The 19,449-nt window shown below is 39.8% G+C and overlaps 1 protein-coding gene across 1 annotated transcript; it reads left to right on the forward strand.

The window, feature by feature from the left end:
* Window positions 1-8,919: 8,919 nt before the first annotated feature.
* LOC100487364 (lymphocyte antigen 6A-2/6E-1-like prostate stem cell antigen-like) lies at window positions 8,920-14,604 on the forward strand. The gene is made up of 3 exons (XM_002939451.4): window positions 8,920-9,232; window positions 13,185-13,292; window positions 13,909-14,604. The coding sequence occupies exons 1-3, from the start codon at window positions 9,181-9,183 to the stop codon at window positions 14,127-14,129; spliced, it is 381 nt and encodes a 126-aa protein (XP_002939497.1). The 5' UTR covers window positions 8,920-9,180; the 3' UTR covers window positions 14,130-14,604.
* The last annotated feature ends 4,845 nt before the right edge of the window (window positions 14,605-19,449 follow it).

Genomic DNA, 19,449 nt, shown 5'->3' on the forward strand with positions numbered 1-19,449 from the left:
ATTGTTGTCAGGATGTGAAAGAAGGAAGTGAAAAATATCCCATTAACCCACTCATCACACCAACAGGTAATGGTTACATTCAACTTTAAACACACACACAGGCACACATATATATAGTTCAAATAGAGGAGCACTCCTATAAAAAAATGAGTAAATCAATCAACAGTTCCCTTGAGTAAGGCCACTCTTGTTGACTGAAACATGGGGTTTGTGAGTTAATAAAACACTTTTTTTCAGAAGTCCTGTTAAGTGCTGCACCACTTACATTTGGTTCCCCCCGTGGGCAATGGCCCTACATATTTCAGGGCCCTGTCTCATGTGTTATTTTAACAAAATCATTAGTTTTGGGACAAAAAGTTTTTTTCTTTTGTATGCAAAACTGCCACAACCACAACTGCCCCACATCCGCAACAGCCTGCCATTCTATCTGACCGGCCTGTCCAGTTTTCCAGGCAGGCAGTTTTGACCCAGACAACCCTTATGAAAACTGGGTTGCCCAGATCAAAACCAGCCTAACAAGATCCAAAACGATTAGCTAATGAGGATAATTTAAGATAAGACAAAAAATAAAATGTTCATTTTCTATTTACTAATAATTAAATTCAAAATCCCTAAATTGACTTGACTGATTGTGCGTATTGGATTAGAGAAGTGTTGAACAAAATCTCTCAAAATTAAAAAGCAAGTGAATTGAAATTTGAGGTGGCCATACATGGGGCAGAAATGTAGCTGCCAATCAGTGTCCTTCAGTCCTCTGCATCAAACTGTTCAGAATACCTGTGGAATTCAAATGTATAATGTTTATCTTAGTAGCTAAGCACACACAGGTGGTAAGATACTGTGCACCACTTTATATTAAAAGGCATGTTTGCAGCATGAGATCAGCCTGCCTGGAAATCAATTAAGAGACTCTTGTTAACCCTACTGATACCACATCTTGGATTGTTAGTTTTCCTGAACTCAAGCTTCCTCTTTCGTTCTGACTACAACCCCAGCAGGAGCCATGCAGGCCCTGACAACTTTACAGTGTCATAATTTACCGCACATAAAATCTAGGCATTGTGTATATGCATAGTACTGACTTGGAAATCCCTATCTGTCTCAAGCAAGTCATTACAAAATAAAAATAGTTTTATAGGGATTCCTCAGCTTTATAGCTCAAAGAACTGTACCTATAATCAGCATTCTTTAGATTACAAGGCAATAAATGTCACTAACAGTAAGTTGACTCCAGAAAACCATATAAGCTATGCATGTACAGGTATTGGGACCTGTTATCCAGAATGCTTGAGACCTGGGGTTTTCCGGATAAGTGATTTTTCCATAACTTAAATTTGTGAAAACTGAAAAAAAATTGAAAAATTTAAATATTGAATAAACCCAATAGGGATCACCTCCCAGACCTGGACTAAAGCATCCACCAACTCCTGGACAGTCTGTGGGCAACGTGGCATTAGTGGATGGAGCGAGACATGATGTCCCAGATGTGCTCAATTGGAATCGGGTCTGGGGAACGGGCGGGCCAGTCCATAGCATCAATGCCTTCGTCTTGCAGGAACTGCTGACACACTCCAGCCACATGAGGTCTAGCATTGTCTTGAATTAGGAGGAACCCAGGGCCAACCGCACCAGCACATGGTCTCACAAGGGGTCTGAGGATCTCATCTCGGTACCTAATGGCAGTCAGGCTACCTCTGGGAGCACATGGAGGGCTGTGCGGCCCCCCAAAGAAGAAGGCAGCAGAACGTTCTCCACGGCGTCTCCAGACTCTGTCACATCTGTTACATATGCTCAGTGTGAACCTGCTTTCATCTGTGAAGAGCACAGGGCGCCAGAGACAAATTTGCCAATCTTGGTGTTCTCTGGCAAATGCCAAACGTCCTCCACGGTGTTGGGCTGTAAGCACAATCCCCACCTGTGGACGTTGGGCCCTCATACCACCCTCATGGAGTCTGTTTCTGACCGTTTCAGCAGACACATGCACATTTGTGGCCCACTTGAGGTCATTTTGCAGGGCTCTGGCAGTGCTCCTCCTGTTCCTCCTTGCACAAAGGCGGAGGTAGCGGTCCTGCTGCTGGATTGTTGCCCTCCAACAGGCCTCCTCCAATTCTCCTGATGTAGTGGCCTGTCTCCTGGTAGCGCCTCCATGCTCTGGACACTATGCTGACAGACACAGCAAACCTTCTTGCCACAGCTCGCATTGATGTGCCATCCTGGATGAGCTGCACTACCTGAGCCATTTGTGTGGGTGCATGCCCAGGCATTGTAGGGAGGTCACACAGGCACGTGGAGGCCACACACACTACTGGGCCTCATTTTGACTTGTTTTAAGGACATTACATCAAAGTTGAATCAACCTGTAGTGTTTTTTTCCACTTTAATTTTGTGTGTGACTCCAAATCCATCCAAATCCTCCATGGGTTGATAAATTTGATTTCCATTGATAATTTTTGTGTAAGATTTTGTTGTCAGCACATTCAACTATGTAAAGAACAAAGCATTTAATAAGAATATTTCATTCATTCAGATCTAGGATGTCTTATTTTTGTATTCCCTTTATTTTTTTGAGCAGTGTACAAAGTACAGGTAGGGGACCTGTTATCAAGAATGCTCGAGACCTGGGGTTTTCCGGATAAGGGGTCTTTCTGTAATTCAGATCTCCTACCTTAAGTGTGCTAAAAAAATTATTTACACAATAATTAAACCAATAGGATTGTTTTGGCTCCAATAAGGATAAATTATACCTTAGTTGGGATCAAGTACAAGGTACTGTTTTACTGTTACAGAGAAAAATGAAACCATTTTTAAAAATGTGAATTAGTTGATTAAATTGGAGTCTATGGGAGATGGCCTTTCCGTAATTCAGAACTTTCTGGATAATGGGTTTCTGGATAAGGGGTCCAGTACCTGTACTGTTTTATAATTACAGAGAAAAAGGAAATCATTTTTAAAAATTACAATTATTTGCTTATAATGAAGTCTGTGGGAGATGGCCTTTCTATAATTCTGAACTGTATTTCTTATGTTTCTCTTTATTATGAAAAATCTGGAGTAAGAAAACATTAAAGCGGACTTAGGGGCCCATTCACACAAATTTTGTGTGGTTAAAATCACGATTGGAAAAAATTTGGAGTAACTATGATAATTTATGATGTGCGAAAATGTCACTAAAATTCTTTTCTCGGTCGTACGAAAATATTGTGGTTGTGATCCGAAAGTCACAAAATTTTCGGATCCGAACAATTGTAAATGGCACAAAAACCTTTCTGGCTTTGAAACCTTCAATGCAAGATTTTGGAAGCCTTCCATAAGACTCAATGGCACGCTACAGATCCAACCTGACAAAAAGATACCAAAGCTTGATTGAATTATGAAATGTTCATAGTCATTACGAAAAATACGACTTTTTCGTGCAAGTTAACGAAAACCACAAAAAAGTGGTGGAATTTTAACTAAAATATTGTGGACATAAAGAAAAGTTCTATAAATTAGAAAAAATATGTTTTTTTTCTTAAAAAAAAAAATTGTGGTTTCATGAATCATGTATGGACCCCTTAGTAACACAGTTTTCTATAAAAGAAATTAAAGTGTTTAGATACCGTGCCCTGCATCTTTAACCTTTTCTGTGCCCGACACATTTCAACATTTGAAGCAAGATGTAAGACTCACTAGGGCATATTTATTAAACTTTTTTCTGCAATCTGAAGTAAGACACAACAAATCTTAATCCTAATTGTGTTTTCTTGCATCAGTTGCCTTTTTCCACAAATTTGTTTTGAAACCATAAACATAACTCTATACACATATACAGTATATATATATATTTTTTTTGTTTGTTTGTTTTCTTAATTCATAGAAAACATGATGCAGAAAAACACAAGCAAGATTTGGTTCTCTCTCAGGTCCTACTTCAGATTGCCTGAAGCAAAATACAAATGGTAATACTTATGTCCCTTAGAAATCTACATCTTGCTACAAAAGTGAATCCTTGGCTGTTACTGAAAGAGTTAAAGACATAGCCTACAGTATTTTAAACACTTTAAATTCTTTTATTTAACAACTTGTTTGTTTCTGGACAGGCCGGAGGTGGAAAAACTCTCAAAACAGCAAGAAATATCTGGAAAACAATTTTAGCAATTCATTTTATTGTTCTCACAACTTTTCCCACAGAGACACAGGACAAACTACATTCTTCAGTATCCCTTTACGTGAAGCATCCACTGTAACTGTAAAGATATATTGTACAAACAAATGCCATGAACCGTAACCAGAAAAATAAGCCATTTCAATGAGCTAATCACAAGGTTAGATCAAGTGGAAAATAAGGCAAGTAGAAACATTCACTATCTTCACTGTTTAATCATTTTTAGATAACTTGTTATTATTAAGTTGTGTGTTTGCCTGTACAAATATTCAATATAAAAGTTATAATAATTGTCACATGCACACAAGGCATATGAGATGACATCATTTCTCCTTTTACCGAGAATAGGCAGGACAATTTGTGTCAATTTTGATTACATTTTGCTGAAAAGTTTCAAAAATCACTATTTTACCAAATATTTGATGTTTGGTAATTCTGTATAAAAAAAAATTTAAATTAAAAAAAATAAATTATATATATATATATATATTACATCCATAAAATAGTAATACAACACAATCAAGCACTATTTTCACTAGTCTCAGGGTAACACACACATGCCATTCTGCTAGCTGAAATTAAGGGGCAGATTTACTAAAACTCATTTTTTTCTCATTTTTATTTTTAAGAAACCATGAAAAAACAAATTTCCATTTATCAAAACATCTGAGCAAAAAAAGATCTTCCAGCAGTAAAAGTGACATCTGCCATTGACTTTCCTGTTTTTTCTACAATTTGATAAACTCGGAAAATTTTAAACTGGAAAATGCTTACATGTTTTTCAATGAAAAAAACAACAACTAACTAGTAATGGGCTAATCTGTCCTGAATCTGTCCACTTCTGCTTTGCTGGAGAAATTCGGGAAATGGTGAAAATAAGTGAAACACTTCTAAGGGGCTGATTTACTAAGACACGATTTCGAATCCGAATTGGAAAAATTCCGATTGGAAACGAACATTTTGCGTCTTTTTCGGTAATTTTGCGATGTTTTCGGTAATTTTTTCGGCGTCTTTACGATTTTTGCGTAAAAACGCGAGTTTTTCGTAGCCATTACGAAAGTTGCGATTTTTTCGTAGCGTTAACACTTGCGCGCAAAGTCACGCCTTTTTCGTAGCGTTAAAACTTAAAAGGCGCCATCCCACCGACGAACATGTAAGTCGCCGGCGGGATGGCAGACGCGGCGGGGTGATTTCCGGAAATCGGCGAAAAAGACTTGCGAGTCTTTTTCGGCGATTTGCGCGAAATCGCGCCGCCGCATGTGCCATCCCGCCGGCGACTTACATGTTCGCCGGTGGGATGGCAGGGGTAGGCAACTCGGGGAGATTAGTCGCCCGCGAACAGGGAGTTAATCGCGGGCGACTAATCTCCCCCGTGTGCCAGAGCCCTTAACCAGACAACTTTTAGGTGTTGATTTATTTTTTATGCAAGATTCCGCATTTTCTGTACTTAATCTCAAAAATAAGAGTTTTGGAATCTTGAATTTGAATTTTCAATTTTGGTTAATAAAAAACTCAAATTGTAGTAAAAAAAAATGCACTTTTACATATAAGTTTCTTTTATGCTTAATAAATGTTGAATATTTGAGTTTTGGAAACTTGAATTAGAAAAAGTCAAGATTAAAATTGCCGTAAAAGTTTAAATTCCAGTGTTCATAAATCTGACCCTTGTTGTTGTGACAAATGGTGTCAGACATGGCATTTTAAACTGCAGGCTGACCTTTTTTGTACATTTTGATGCAGCAGCAGGCTCAACATATCCAACTACTGCATAGTGAAAGAAAATATAATCATTTTCCAATGCACTTCAAGTAAAACTTGTGAGTATGGGCTGGTCAGATATCATACAGAGAAGCAATTAGGAAGTGCTTCCCCCCAGTGAATCAAAGAACCAGAAATAAAGTCAACTGAGCCAGTCATGTGTTCCTCTGGTATGGGAGTAATAAACAAAGTTAAATGCAAACAGCCCAACTCTAAAGAGGTGATGGGATTAATTTATCAGAAGAAGGTTTGGTCTTTTTCGTGGAGAACATCAGGACATTTGCTACTGAGTGGTGGAAGTTACAGGTTGAGTAAAATAACCCTTGGAAAACATAGGGGGGACTTCTTCTATTTCCTCCCTATTTTCCCAGATTGATGTATCTGTACTTAAAGGGGTAGTTCACCTTTAAGTTAACTTTTACTATGTTATAGAATGGCCTTTTCAGCTGTTCTTCATTTTTTATAGTTTTCAAATTATGTGCCTTCTTTTTCTGCCTCTTTTGAGCTTTTCAGCCAAAAAACGATTGCTCTGTGAGTGTACATTTTTCTGTTGTTATTGCTTGTCTATTCAGGCCTTCTCATATTTATGTTCTGTCATTCACAACACTGCCTGGTTGCTAGGTTATACTGGACCCTAACAAACCAATAGTTTCTGAAATCGCAAACTGAGAGCTGCTGAATAAAAAGCTCAATAATTCAGTGACTACAACAACAACAATAACATTGCAAATTGTCAGAATATCATTGCCTGCATCATACTAAAAGATAATTTAAAGGTGAAATACCCCTTTTCATCAGCTGAGAAAAATTATCTTTTCCAGGTCATTTTGTTCCACACCCAGAGTGCAGTTTTGAACATAATCACCCTGTTTTTTGTTCTACAAAGTTTTCCGCTAAATTTCCAGTGTCATTGTGGCCAAGAGGGGAGTCTTTATGCAGCTACAGCCTGTGCATCAAAACTGACACTTGCACTTTGACGTGACTCTGATGCATTTGAGCTGGTTGGCATAATTTTTGGCATCTGCCATGCAAGTAACCTGTGCCCTTTGGTGCAAGTGCACAGCGACAGTTGACCTAGGCCACTGTGGGAACCCTGGAGCTACTTCCTGGATCGGTGGTGGCAGTAAGGCCAGGGTCCCCTGTGCCTGTAGGAAGGACAGAATAGCACTAAGTGCAAATGCAAGGATCAGATGTTGAAAAAGAACCTGAATGGGATTTTTTACGCAACTGAATGTGGGAAAGTAGGAGACCACGTAAATGCTGTAAATTTGTATTTCTAAAACTGTGAAGTCATATCTATATTTAACCTTACAATAAGTTCTGCACCTTTTCCTTGGCATGCATGTAGCCTTTATCTGGTACTGTGGGAAGTCCTGCACTGAGTTAGTATATTGTTGCTACAGGATTCCTGAGTCTCCACTGTATGAAAGAAAAAGCTATACATTAGCATGGCATGCCTCCATCCAGGTTCAGGAGACACTATGCTATTATACATCTCCCTGGGATTTTCTCTAAACTACAATCACAACTCTTAGAGGAGAACTTCAGAATATCATTAGTAAATGTGATCTGCCCGCCAGGAGTGACCTTACACAGGAATGTCTTTGATATCCATTCCTTCCCGTTTGATTTTGTTTTATCTCTGATTTGATAGTTTAAGTTTGGTTTGCAACTTAACTAGTAACCAATAACAATCAATTAGCAGATAGCATTTTAAGGTCAGCTGAAAACAAACATTTGATTGGTTGTTATGAGTTAATAGATGTGGGCAATTTTCACAGCACAGAGACTTGTGGCCCCCACATGAATATTGCCCAGCTTGTAAAGGGGTTACCCCTATCTGCCCTCTACCCTTCCCGTAATTTGCTTATTATGTGGTGTGCAAGTTAGGAAACTTTACCAAAGGGCGAAATTCACTTTCGCTCATTGATAACTATGACTCCAACAATCCCATGAAAAAATACATAGTGGTGGAATTTATGATCTCTAGTGATAAATATGCCCCATGCAGCATCATATTGCACAAGTTCATTTGGACTGGATAAAGTATTTTCCTCATCTATTGATTTTTAACATATGTTGCAGAAATTGGGGCTTTAGACATGGTAGTTGCCCTGCGGGAGGTATAATGTATGTAAGATATCACTTCAAATGGTGATGTTATCATAGGCCTTGTATAGATGCCTATTTATTGTGCACATATAAGGGTGGTAGGAATTCTAACGCAATCGCCATGTTTTTACCAACAATAAAGTGCAGTCAATGCACCTTTTGAGGTGGCAGTGGCTCCAGGGTTTACCTGCATTCAGTTCAGAACAGGAGGCAGGACAGACCAGGCTGTGCAAAGCCAATCTGTATGGAAAAGCAAAGGAGTGTCTTTTGACACAAGTACTTGTAATGAATGGGATTGTTTTCATGCAGCAACTGCATTTGCGTTCAGTAATGACCCCTACAAAATATAATCCTAGTAAACCATAGCAACCAATCAGATGTCTACTGTGAAACAAAAGAACTAGAAAACACTTGTATTATTAAACTGACCGTGCAGTTAACAGAGCTTTGCAGTGACAACACAGCGATTCTATAGAAATTAATTGAGTAGCTATAAGTGTTAGGCTGTTAATGTCCTGGAGGCCGCAGCATTTCCCCCCCAATAGATTTATCTTCAGCTGAAAACAAAGCTTTTTGTAGCAATGGGTGGTTGAGGGTTAAGATTCTCCCCTTCGCCTGTAAACAACAGTTTTAGGGTACAGCAAAGAGGCCATTTGCCCTTGATTCTCAGCATCGGAGGGGCCCATTGGAGAAAAACATGGATACAAGTACAAAGAAAATATGCACAATTAACATTTGTTAGATATTTCCAGTATATACTGAAGTTAGAGACAAGTGCAACCTGCAACCCTCCAGCTGCTGAGTTATTTATAAATTTCTCCCACAGATAGGGCCCCAGTCCTCCTGTATTGCTCTTTTCTTTAGGTCTCTGGCCTTGCTCCTTATTACTATGCCTTTATTCTCCACCACATTTTAAATGATTTCATTTCTTCGACACACATCTCTAATTTATTTAATATACAGAAATAAATGCCAGAAGCAGTTTTTTCTACATAAATGAAATTAGAAGGATCAGTGACTGGGGGAGGTTAGGGAATAGGGAATCTATATAATGAAACACAAGAGAGGCAGGCTGTGGGCTGAGAGCAGTGGGTGGAGATTCCTGTACTATAAGTGAAAGTAGCAGAATCACATTCACAGGCTGACTGGGGAAGCAGAAAGAGACAATGAATTCCTATAGTCTGATGATAGTTGTCCTTCTTTTGTGCAGCAATGTTGGTAAGTAAAATCCTAGACTATGTGTGTTTTAAATCCAGCTCTCCTTTATGCGGGTTGTAGGGTTTCTGTCAGTTTTCCACAATGTTCATTTATACACGGCTGTTGTCTGCTTTACCTTTCAGCAATTAGCTATTAATCCTGTGCTGGTGCTCTGTGTGTGGAATCTGGTACTGGCATGCTGCCCTGGTGTGTGTTTGTGTACATGGCTGCTGTTCTGTTGTGATTGTGTGTGTGTGTGTACTGGGCATATGTAGGATTTTATTTGTTCTGTCCTTTGCAGGACCTAGCACAGCTACAATTGTACTCAGATGGATGATAAACTGAATCCATTGTTCCTCCCAGATTTAATATGTAAGCAGCTGCAACCTCTATGCATGCCTAACATGCATCCTTCAGCTGTTTTGGTTTTACCACTCTCCGCTTTCTCCTAGCGCCAAGGGGAAGGTAGTTTAATAACAGCCTGAACATTTATGTGCTTGTAAAATACATTTGTGTATGTAGGGTACAATTCTCTGCTGGCTCTGAGACATCCCTTACAGTCTTTATTTGACCTTTTATTTGCTAAGTCCCTATGTCCATAACCTAGATACTTGGGAGGGGTAAGGTTTCATATAGTGAGAGGGAGCATTTGGCTCTTTCTCTTTGGCCTCCACCTGCTAAACTGTGTGGGTGACTGCTGGGGAGCCTGGGCTAGCAAGGCCCCAGTAAAAGACCTAAGGTAGGTGAACCCTTAGTAAAGTTGGGGGGAACAGGGACCCTGTAATTAAGGTAATTAGACAGCAAGATAAGATAAAATAGTTGTCAGCTAGAAAGCGCAGTACTGAACTCCATTATAGGACTGATAGATTGGAGGTGTCTCTCCCAGGTGAGACTCTGCCTGAAAGTGAATGCATCACAGTGGATAGGGATTCAAGCTGGAAGTGTTTATCTGAGGTTCCACTGTACGAGATCTGGGTCCAGTAAAGGGTGTCACAGAGCAGAATTGGGATCCTGCCAAGTATGTTTCCAAGGTGGTTTCACAAAGTTATGCTCTGTTAATTATTAATGCTGTAATCACTTTTCCTCATATTTCTGCACTGGTACTGCATGAGTACTGGTTCTCTGTTTTGCTTAATAAACATTTGTTATCTGGTTAAGAACCTCTGGTGTCCAAAATCCTGTTTGTCCTCTCAGTGGTGTAGTTCATCTACACCACTCTCTTCCTCCACTCACTAATGTGAAGGTCCAGTGTAAGCAGTGCTCTGTGTTTGTTAAGCTAGCACTGGAGTTTGGGCTAAAATAGGGTTACATATATATGGAGAGAGAAAAGGACAGACATACAATTCTTATGTTTAGCCCAATAAGAGCAGAAACTGTTGTGCATACAACAGACAATTTGTGTGCAAATATCCTTATCCTTACATTAGACATCTATATATAGCTGTCAGAAGCAACTTTGCAGCACAATACTTAACAGTTATCCAGTTCTCCCTGTAACTTACATGAAGAACAATGACCATTGTGTTGCCGAATGTTCTACAAAATAAGTACTGTCCTGCCCACTTCTGTTATTGTGCCTATCAATTAATAAAGTTGGTATCAATTATAATTTTGATAAGGCAGGCCTGTACACATGGCAGCCCTGGATGGAAACCATTGAATAGCTTTAGCAACACTGAAAATACTGATATAAACAGTTAACAATAGAAATTAAAACCAGCAAATCAGCAGGTTTGTTCTTCCCAATGTCACCCTAACTATTTGCTATATTGTATGTACACCCTTTGTTTAGATATATGCTAATGCACGTGCCCAGGATAAATTTCAGTTTACTTAATCCTCAGTAGCTGCAAAGATCTAAAATAAGAAAACCACTTGGTTCCTGCCTGGCACTGGGATCAAATTAACAAGGAACAAAGCTATAACATTCTGCACCTGTATTTTGTAACTTGCCCCTTTTCAAATATGATATATATATTTCCTTGTTGTTTCCCAACTAGAATACAATCCAACTAATTCCTGTGGCTAGAATTAACCCTCTAAAAGCTTTGGACTGCCCAGAAGTGCAGTATAATCACTGTGTGAATGTAAAAGTTGATCACAACTGCCATATGTTAAATATATACAGTGCCTTCCAGCAACAAGCAGAGCCGCACGGCAAGGTTGGTAGCCCCATGTTAGGTTGTTTAACACCCAAGCTCTCTGGTAAAAGAAGCAGTAAAGTTGATCTGGGTGTGACTTTAACTGCACATGCTCCCAGATTGGGAACTGAGCATACAGTTTGCAAATATCAGAAATTGTTACCAATTTAACATAAACAGCTTATTTGGGTCTAAGTTAATAAACCACATATAACATCTGTATATGCCCGTAGGTAAGAAAAATTTAGAACATTTAAATTAACATACTGAAACTGAATTTAATTGTAATCTATGACCTGCACAATAGCAAGAAAAAGAGGGAAAATAATACTCGAAGTAGCCATGATTGTTGCACTAAAGAGTAAACTTTAATAAAATACTCGAAGGAAACATCCAGTGGTTTTAATTCTTACTTCAGAAATTCTTAGCTTTTTACTTAGAATTCTTAAACACTTTAAAAGAAATAACCTCTAGTGGTATAATGTGCCATCATGTTGCTCTTCCTGCCCACCCACATATTGAACCCCCCCCCCCACACTGGCACGCACGACTTATAAGGATATTCCTGTTGCAGGGCTTTTTTTGTTTGTTTGTTTGTTTGTTTTTTTTTTAAGGTATTTTGTGAGGGTTGCCAGCCAAATCACACTGAGGATATTTAGTCAGATCACTGCAAAAATTAACCCCATGATATTCTGGTTTAGGGATCATTAGGTAATGCATAGCTGTTTAACGTATTATGTTCGTTTAAAAAACCAACAATGTTCTTCAGCCTCTCCTACAGTTTTAGAGGTACAGCACCCAAACTCTCCACAATTCGTCCTTTAGTGGAGCTGGTTTTCTAAGAGATCCCGCCTTCTGTCTTTTTGTGGCGCTACTTTGAACACCCCAACTGCTGCCACTCTTATGCCTTAATACTTTGGCATGGCCAGAACTAGGGGTGGGCAAAAGAGCCTCCAAATAGGACACGAGCGCACTGTTAGTGTATAGTGTCCCAAAAATTAGGATCAGGAAGTGCATCGCATCTTAAGAGAACTAAGAGTTTCCCATTGTGAACAGGACATTTTTGCACAGAAGCAGCAGGGTTTGCTAGAGCGGGGTCGGAGTCATGTTTTTGGGAGGCTGAGGGCAGAGATGCTAAGTGGAGCAGGGTTGGAATGTGTGGTGACTGGGGCTTGCCTTGGACATTTTTATGTGTTGGCCTGGTTCTGAATGCTTGCAAATAAGTAAAGCTGTTTTAGATTATATACCGGCACAAAAATCAGGAAGTGCATCCCAGTTTAAGAGAACTAAGTGGTTCCTGCTGTGAACAGGACATTTTTGCACAGAAACAGAGGTGCCAAGCATCTAGTGTGGATGGAGATAGGGTTGCAGAGAGCCAGGAGTCAGTCATACAGTATGTGTTAGTGGGGCTGAGGGCAGAGATGCCAAGTGTAGCTAGAGGGTTGGAGGAGTGTGATGAATTGGGCTTGCCTTGGGTGCACTTATGTGTTGGTCCAGCTCTACTTTGAACAAGCATTTCATAGCCTCAGAATGCTTTTACTGCGTTATGTTTTCCCAGGAGAATGACAACTTGATCATTAAATGTTCTAAGATCTAATCATGAGTCCATGGTACCAATGCAGAGTTATTATATCTGTTGCTCTGGCCTGTTGCCAAAGTATCAGAGGTTTTCCCTCTGGACCTCATCCAAGGACAATGTCTCTTAGCCCTTTCTTATTTCCAAGGCTGATTCTGTTTGTGTATGGAATATGGGTAGATCAGTTTGTGTGTATTATTTGTAATTGATGCTGATGCCACAGATACTAATGATGTGCACATTCTGTCTCTTCTAGGCCACGCAATGGATTGCTACAAATGTGACTATGGTGCTTGCCTGTTTCCTTCAGTGACAAGCTGTCAGTTTGGACAGGTCTGCATGACACAAACAGCATCAACATCTTGTGAGTGTTACATTCTAAAAACCATTTACAAACCTACCCACATTTCAACTAATTTAATCCTTTAGTGCATGTCACACTTAAATAACACAGAGTCAAAATATAAAGGCAAAACTCAGGACTGAATGAATTTTATTGTGGCTACATGCACTCTCAGGATGAAATATAAACCATTTAATATAAACATTAACTTTGTTAATGTACAACTGGTTAGTAATTGCAAAATAATAAAATCTATCCAGATAACATTAAACATATAATGGGTTAAAAGTCAGGGAAGGGACTAGGGACACAGAGTAGGGGTATTTGGTCTCTTAATAGCTTTTAGAAGTTATAAGGTTATTAAAAGGGGAAACGGGGTAATGTTATTTTGGTTTAGACTAATATTTCTCGTGTTTGATAGTGGAATGATGGTTGGCAATATCTGGAGGCATTATCTAGTATGTATATCTTCCAATACTGCCCTGCTGGGAATTAATTGAGGATAGTGTGATGCAGTTTCCCTAGTATTTATAATAAATATTTGGTTTCTGTAAAGATAACATACCAAATAAAGGTTAAAATATCTTCTGTAAATCACAAATACCTGCCCTTTCAGCTTGACACTACTTTCTTTCAGCCCTGCCGTTGGTGTCGGATCTGGTAACTCTTCGCAGGAAGGACTGCTTATCAATATTAGCTTGTGGAAGCGAAGCCTCAGATACCTACCTGGGTGTTACAGTAAAAGCCACGCGTACCTGCTGCTACAGTAACCTCTGCAATTCAGCCATCAAAACCAGCATGTCTGCTGTCACCAGTGTGGCTCTCTTGGTGGCCCTGTGTTTCACAAAGCTATTTTAAATCTATCATCTGTTAAAACTGCTCTTCCTCTTTGGCTGAGTATCTTCACCATATTTAATTAAATAGAATGTTGTGTTCCACAGAGAGAATGCTGTATAGCTACTATCACACCGTTTTCAACCACTATGCTTTTCAGGACTCAACTTGCACTCCAGAAAAAGTTTCCTTATGGGAAAAATAAGTAATTTTCTTTGTGTGTCTTTTTAGTTTTTACTATTCCAAAGGTGTAATTTTTAATAATAAAAAAAACTCTGTGCCCGTTCACCTGCTGCTGAAATAAAGCTCCCAACACCTAGAATGCTAGAGTCTGAGGAACACAGTTACACATTACTTACACTTTCCTCAGAACCTTTACAATGAATGTACACTATGTAGAACTACACTACGGGTTCTTAGCTAATGACCTAGGCTTCTTTAACATAATTTGAAATGTGTATTTTTGCAAGCAATAAAATTGACTTCCATGTAACAGAAATGTATGATGATTGGTCTCCATAATGCAACAGGGAAAACCTTATTACAAGCTTTATAGACAATTACTATGCATGGTATATAATGCTAACAAGCTACATCAGGGGTCCCCAACCTTTTTTAGTTGTGAGCCACAGTCAAATGTAAAAATACTTGAAGAGCAGCAATAGCATCATAAAAGTTCATGGAGGTGCCAAATAAGGGCTATGATTGTCTATTAGGGACCCTCTATGCTTACAGGGGGCTTTATTTGGTAGTAATTCGTGTTTTTATTCAACCAAAACTTGCTACCAAGTTAGGAATTAAAAAATACCATCAACCCCACATCCGAGGGGTTGGAGGCCACAAAGGCCTGGGCCTAGGGCGACAGAAATGTAGGGGGCGGCGTTCCACCCAGCCGCAATGTGATTTTGCTCATATGGAGCAATGGGGACCGGACGCACAGAAACTTTAGTGCGTTCTCGTCCCCACTGCTCCGTATGCGGGGGAAGGGGGGGTCCAGCGTGAGGTGGGCAGGTGGCGAAAGGGGGTGGCCTCGGAGCACCCCATTCTCAAATCCGGCCCTGGGCGTTGGTGAGCAACGCTGAACTACTGGTTGATGATCACTGGGCTACATGGTCACAAGCAGGCCAGTACTCTTATTTCCGCATCCAGGATTTATGTAATGTTTTCATGTGTAGAGAAGGATTTCTTTACATGCACAGGCCTCTCCTTCTATTTCTGCCCAGTTCTCAGTAATTGTGGGGGACGGCACCCCCTTACCGATATGGATTCCCAAAGAGATTATTGGCACAACATGGGGATTATATGCAGCTCCCACAATGTTCACCTGTTCGCACCTCAGACAGACTTTAGCATTGCCAGCATTGTTTCACTGTATGTACTGCCTGTGTGTGCCATACTCTGCCTGCCCTATGCTGTCTGTATGTGCCATACTCTGCCTGCCCTATGCTGCTGGTGTGTGCCATGCTCTGCCTGCCCTATGCTGCCTGTGTGAGGTGAACCTAGCAGGGGATATAATAGTCATTATATTGTCCCTAATGTGTGTAATTAGGGGGTTGCTGTGCTATTCATAGGGGAGACATATGGATTTAAGGGTATTTCTTAATATGACATAATAAACTTCTTTCACATATGGCTGAAGGGTTATATCCTTGCAGTGCACACCAACCATTTGGATTTTTCCAGCGCTACCACCATTAATGCGGGTATGGTTTTAAAAGCTCTTGTGATGGGTGTGGTTTCAAAAAGGGCAGTGGTCAAAACTGGCTTCCATTATCGGCCCTCCACCATGTAGGCCAGAAAAATTCTGGCCTTGCTACCACAGAAGTTGGACAACACTGATCTACAGTCATTTAATATATATATTGGGAAAAAAAAGCTACATACTACTAAAACACACTCATATATTGTCAAACACACATTCCCAGCACAAAGGTCTCACTCAAATACATATTACCCAGACTTGAACACTGTCACACTTATTTAATAGACCATACTTCATAAATGCGGAATAACCAGAAAAAAACATGTAAAATAGGGCAATCCGGAGGCATAAGAAAATACTCAGATTTATAAATATACAGTTACATGTTACCCCAGGTGAGTGCTCCTTTTAGCAGAAACTGCACCGGCCTGGGGTACATGGGAGCGAGTGATCCTCTTCCTTCTTTTGTCGCACTGGGTGCGCATGTGCAGTAGAGTGAAACATTGAACTTTAATTTAAAAAGCCTTTTTTTTCTCTCTGCTGCGCATGTGTCAAGCCTGGGATTTTAAAATAAGAAGGGAAGACAAGGTAAGATAATATATCATATAAAGTAAAACAAAAAACGAAAAACAAAAGTAAATTTCTCTACATATGATAATATGTGCTCCAATTCACAAAATACAATCTGTACCAATCTAAACAGTGAGGTCCGGGTGTAAAAACCCCGGACGTATCGCAAATGCTGTTCAAGGAACACAATAGTCAAGCATAGTCAGTGCAAGTCAAAATAGCTCATCGGTATCCCTGGCTGGTCCGGGTGCAGAGGGGCCCGAACCATAGGCTTATGAGTAAGTGTGCTTGGCACACGAAACGCGTTAGGCGTTCCTTCTTTTAATGTAACAATAAAGATTTGATTTTATGAGAGACCCCGGAGTGCTTGGTGTTCACTATGTTTGAAATTAAGAAGGGAATATGCCAGTGCAGTTTTCTGCTAACAGGAGCACCATCCCAGAGCATTAGTTAAGTGATTGTACCTTTTCTTCTTCTTTAATTCTCCCTTGCATCTCTTTGTCCTCTTATTTGCATTTTACCTGACCATGATACTGTCACACTAATCCCACTGACCATGATACTGTCGCACTAATCCCACTGACCATGATACTGTTACAATAATCCCACTGACCATGATACTGTCGCACTAATCCCACTGACCATGATACTGTTACAATAATCCCACTGACCATGATACTGTCGCACTAATCCCACTGACCATGATACTGTTACAATAATCCCACTGACCATGATACTGTCGCACTAATCCCACTGACCATGATACTGTCGCACTAATCCCACTGACCATGATACTGTCGCACTAATCCCACTGACCATGTTACTGTCACACTAATCCCACTGACCATGATACCGTCACACTAATCCCACTGACCATGATACCGTCACACTAATCCCACTGACCATGACACTGTCACACTCACATTTACAATCATACTGCCACACTCATTATACTGACCAGCATGCTGTTATACCGTACTTATCTCGCTAACTGTAATACAACCACTCTCACAGCCTCCAAAAGGGATGCCCCAAAGTCAGAATTCTTTTGCATCCCACCCCTACTAAATCTTTAGGGTTATGGTAGTGTATTTCAGCCAGCAGAGAACACCTACTACCACCTCCCACTGACTTCAGTAACAATTGACTTCAGTTCTTGTGGCTCATGTCCTGAAAATACAGAATCTTCCAAAGTACTGTACTCAGCATAATTTTAGCAATTTTTTTTGTCGTGAACTTTCAAGGTTTGACAATTTAAGGAAGTCATAGTACAGGCTTGTAAATTGAACTCTAATTTAAATATGTGAGTTGGGCTACAGATTCAGTTTAGTATTTATGTAGGCTGCTGTTGGCCACTCCAACAAAAATAGATTCTGTGAATACTGTCACACTTCCACACAGACCAGCAAATTGTTGATCTTGCTTCATCGAGGAGGTTAATGCAGGAGCCTGAAGCCACTGTGAACCAGTTAGGCCTACATGACTGGATAGTAATAGATTAGTGAGAACCTGTAGCACTGCCAGTAAGGACAGGTGAGAAAAGCTGTGTACTATCTAGCTAGACTTTAGCTCTTTTTACTCTTTTAGCCATGCTGCTATATCCAGAACACAGGGGGCAAGCTCCAATTTTTTGAGAAGAAGAAAGCAAGATTTGAGGATGTACACAAGTAAGGGCTGCCCAGGGTAGAAGGTTGTACTGTTTGTTAAAGGAGAACTAAAGCTTAACAAAAAAGTAGGGTAGAAATGCTGCACATTATGTTTTGGGGTTTTGTACCAGCGCAAGGAAACCACAGCCCTAGCCCCTAGTACCACACCATCTTCTTTTCTGCTCTATGCTGAGGTTAGGTATTGCGTTTGGTGGCAATACTACTTGGCCTGGCTCTGCACAGTATACTGTATTTAGAATTTAAATGTCACAATACAAGGCTGCATTCTCTCGCGTTTTTATGCGTATATCGGCTACATGTGCCTGCACCTGAGCGTATCTTATTCATTCGGGTGCAGGCACATGTAGGAAGTGTAGGGCAGAATTTTCAGCAAGCGCTTTTCCGCTTGCCGAAAATATCCATCCTACGCCTCGTCTGGTATTAGCCTAATTCAGCCCTGTAGCATCAGCTTTTATAACAGGTGATCCTTATTTTACTTATTCTGTGATGATTTCCGAAGACCCTTAAGCTTAGCTTTTGTCCAGACCACACTGAGCATGTGTCACTGACACACCTACAAAAATCCAAAGTGGCGAGCTCCTGTGCACAATTTTGAAGGTCTGGGTCTTTACTGGTGTATGGGTGTTGAACCTTTAGGCTGACAGTATGTTCAGTAAATAAAATACTGAATTTATATATATATATATATATATATTTATTTAAAGATTTCCTTTAACCTCTGAGAAGGACTGCTCCAATAAATGTTCTACTTCTGGTACACCAAATCTGATACATCAATGCATCTATAATACCTATATCTTGCAGTAAATCTCCTTCATTCCTGACCTAAAACCATAAAACAATTCTTCCTTATTCCTTATCATAATCTAGCAGACATGTCTGGGATGGCAAGTGTATTTCCACTAATGTAAGAAAATGGTAGTCAGTTCAGTGCTAGAGAATGACGGAGGCTAGAAAATAGGTTGGATTACAGACAAATACCAAACTCAGCTGGTGTATAGTACAGATATCTGTTTTGAGGGGGGCAAATTATTTTATTCCTTTCTTTTTCATTTCACTCTAACCATATTTTTAAACTTTTAACAAAGGATACATGGGAAACAACCCATTTGATAATGTTTTGTGGTAAATTTGTCCTGAATGAATTTGAAAGGGAAGTTTGTTTTCCAATTATATTTTAGAATTACGTGGATAATATTATTCTAAGACACTTTGAAATTGAAGGGGAAATTTTTAAGACTTTTTTTCTGCAGTTCACCAGCTTGTAATACAAACTTAAAGTCACTAGGGTCAGTGACCCTAGCAACCAGACAGGGTTTTGAATAGCACACTGCTTTCCAGTCATTTTTGCACACTGGTTTTAAAAGTGAGCCCAACTATATATTTTGTTCACACAACCAAAAAG

This window comes from Xenopus tropicalis, chromosome 8 (assembly GCF_000004195.4).
Source record: "Xenopus tropicalis strain Nigerian chromosome 8, UCB_Xtro_10.0, whole genome shotgun sequence".
NCBI classification, from domain to species: domain Eukaryota; kingdom Metazoa; phylum Chordata; class Amphibia; order Anura; family Pipidae; genus Xenopus; species Xenopus tropicalis.

Coding starts and splice junctions, on each gene's coding strand:
- LOC100487364 (XM_002939451.4), top strand. CDS start 9,181: ATGAATTCCTATAGTCTGATGATAGTTGTCCTTCTTTTGTGCAGCAAT. Junction 9,233..13,184: donor TCTTTTGTGCAGCAATGTTG/GTAAGTAAAATC, acceptor TGTCTCTTCTAG/GCCACGCAATGGATTGCTAC. Junction 13,293..13,908: donor ACAAACAGCATCAACATCTT/GTGAGTGTTACA, acceptor ACTTTCTTTCAG/CCCTGCCGTTGGTGTCGGAT.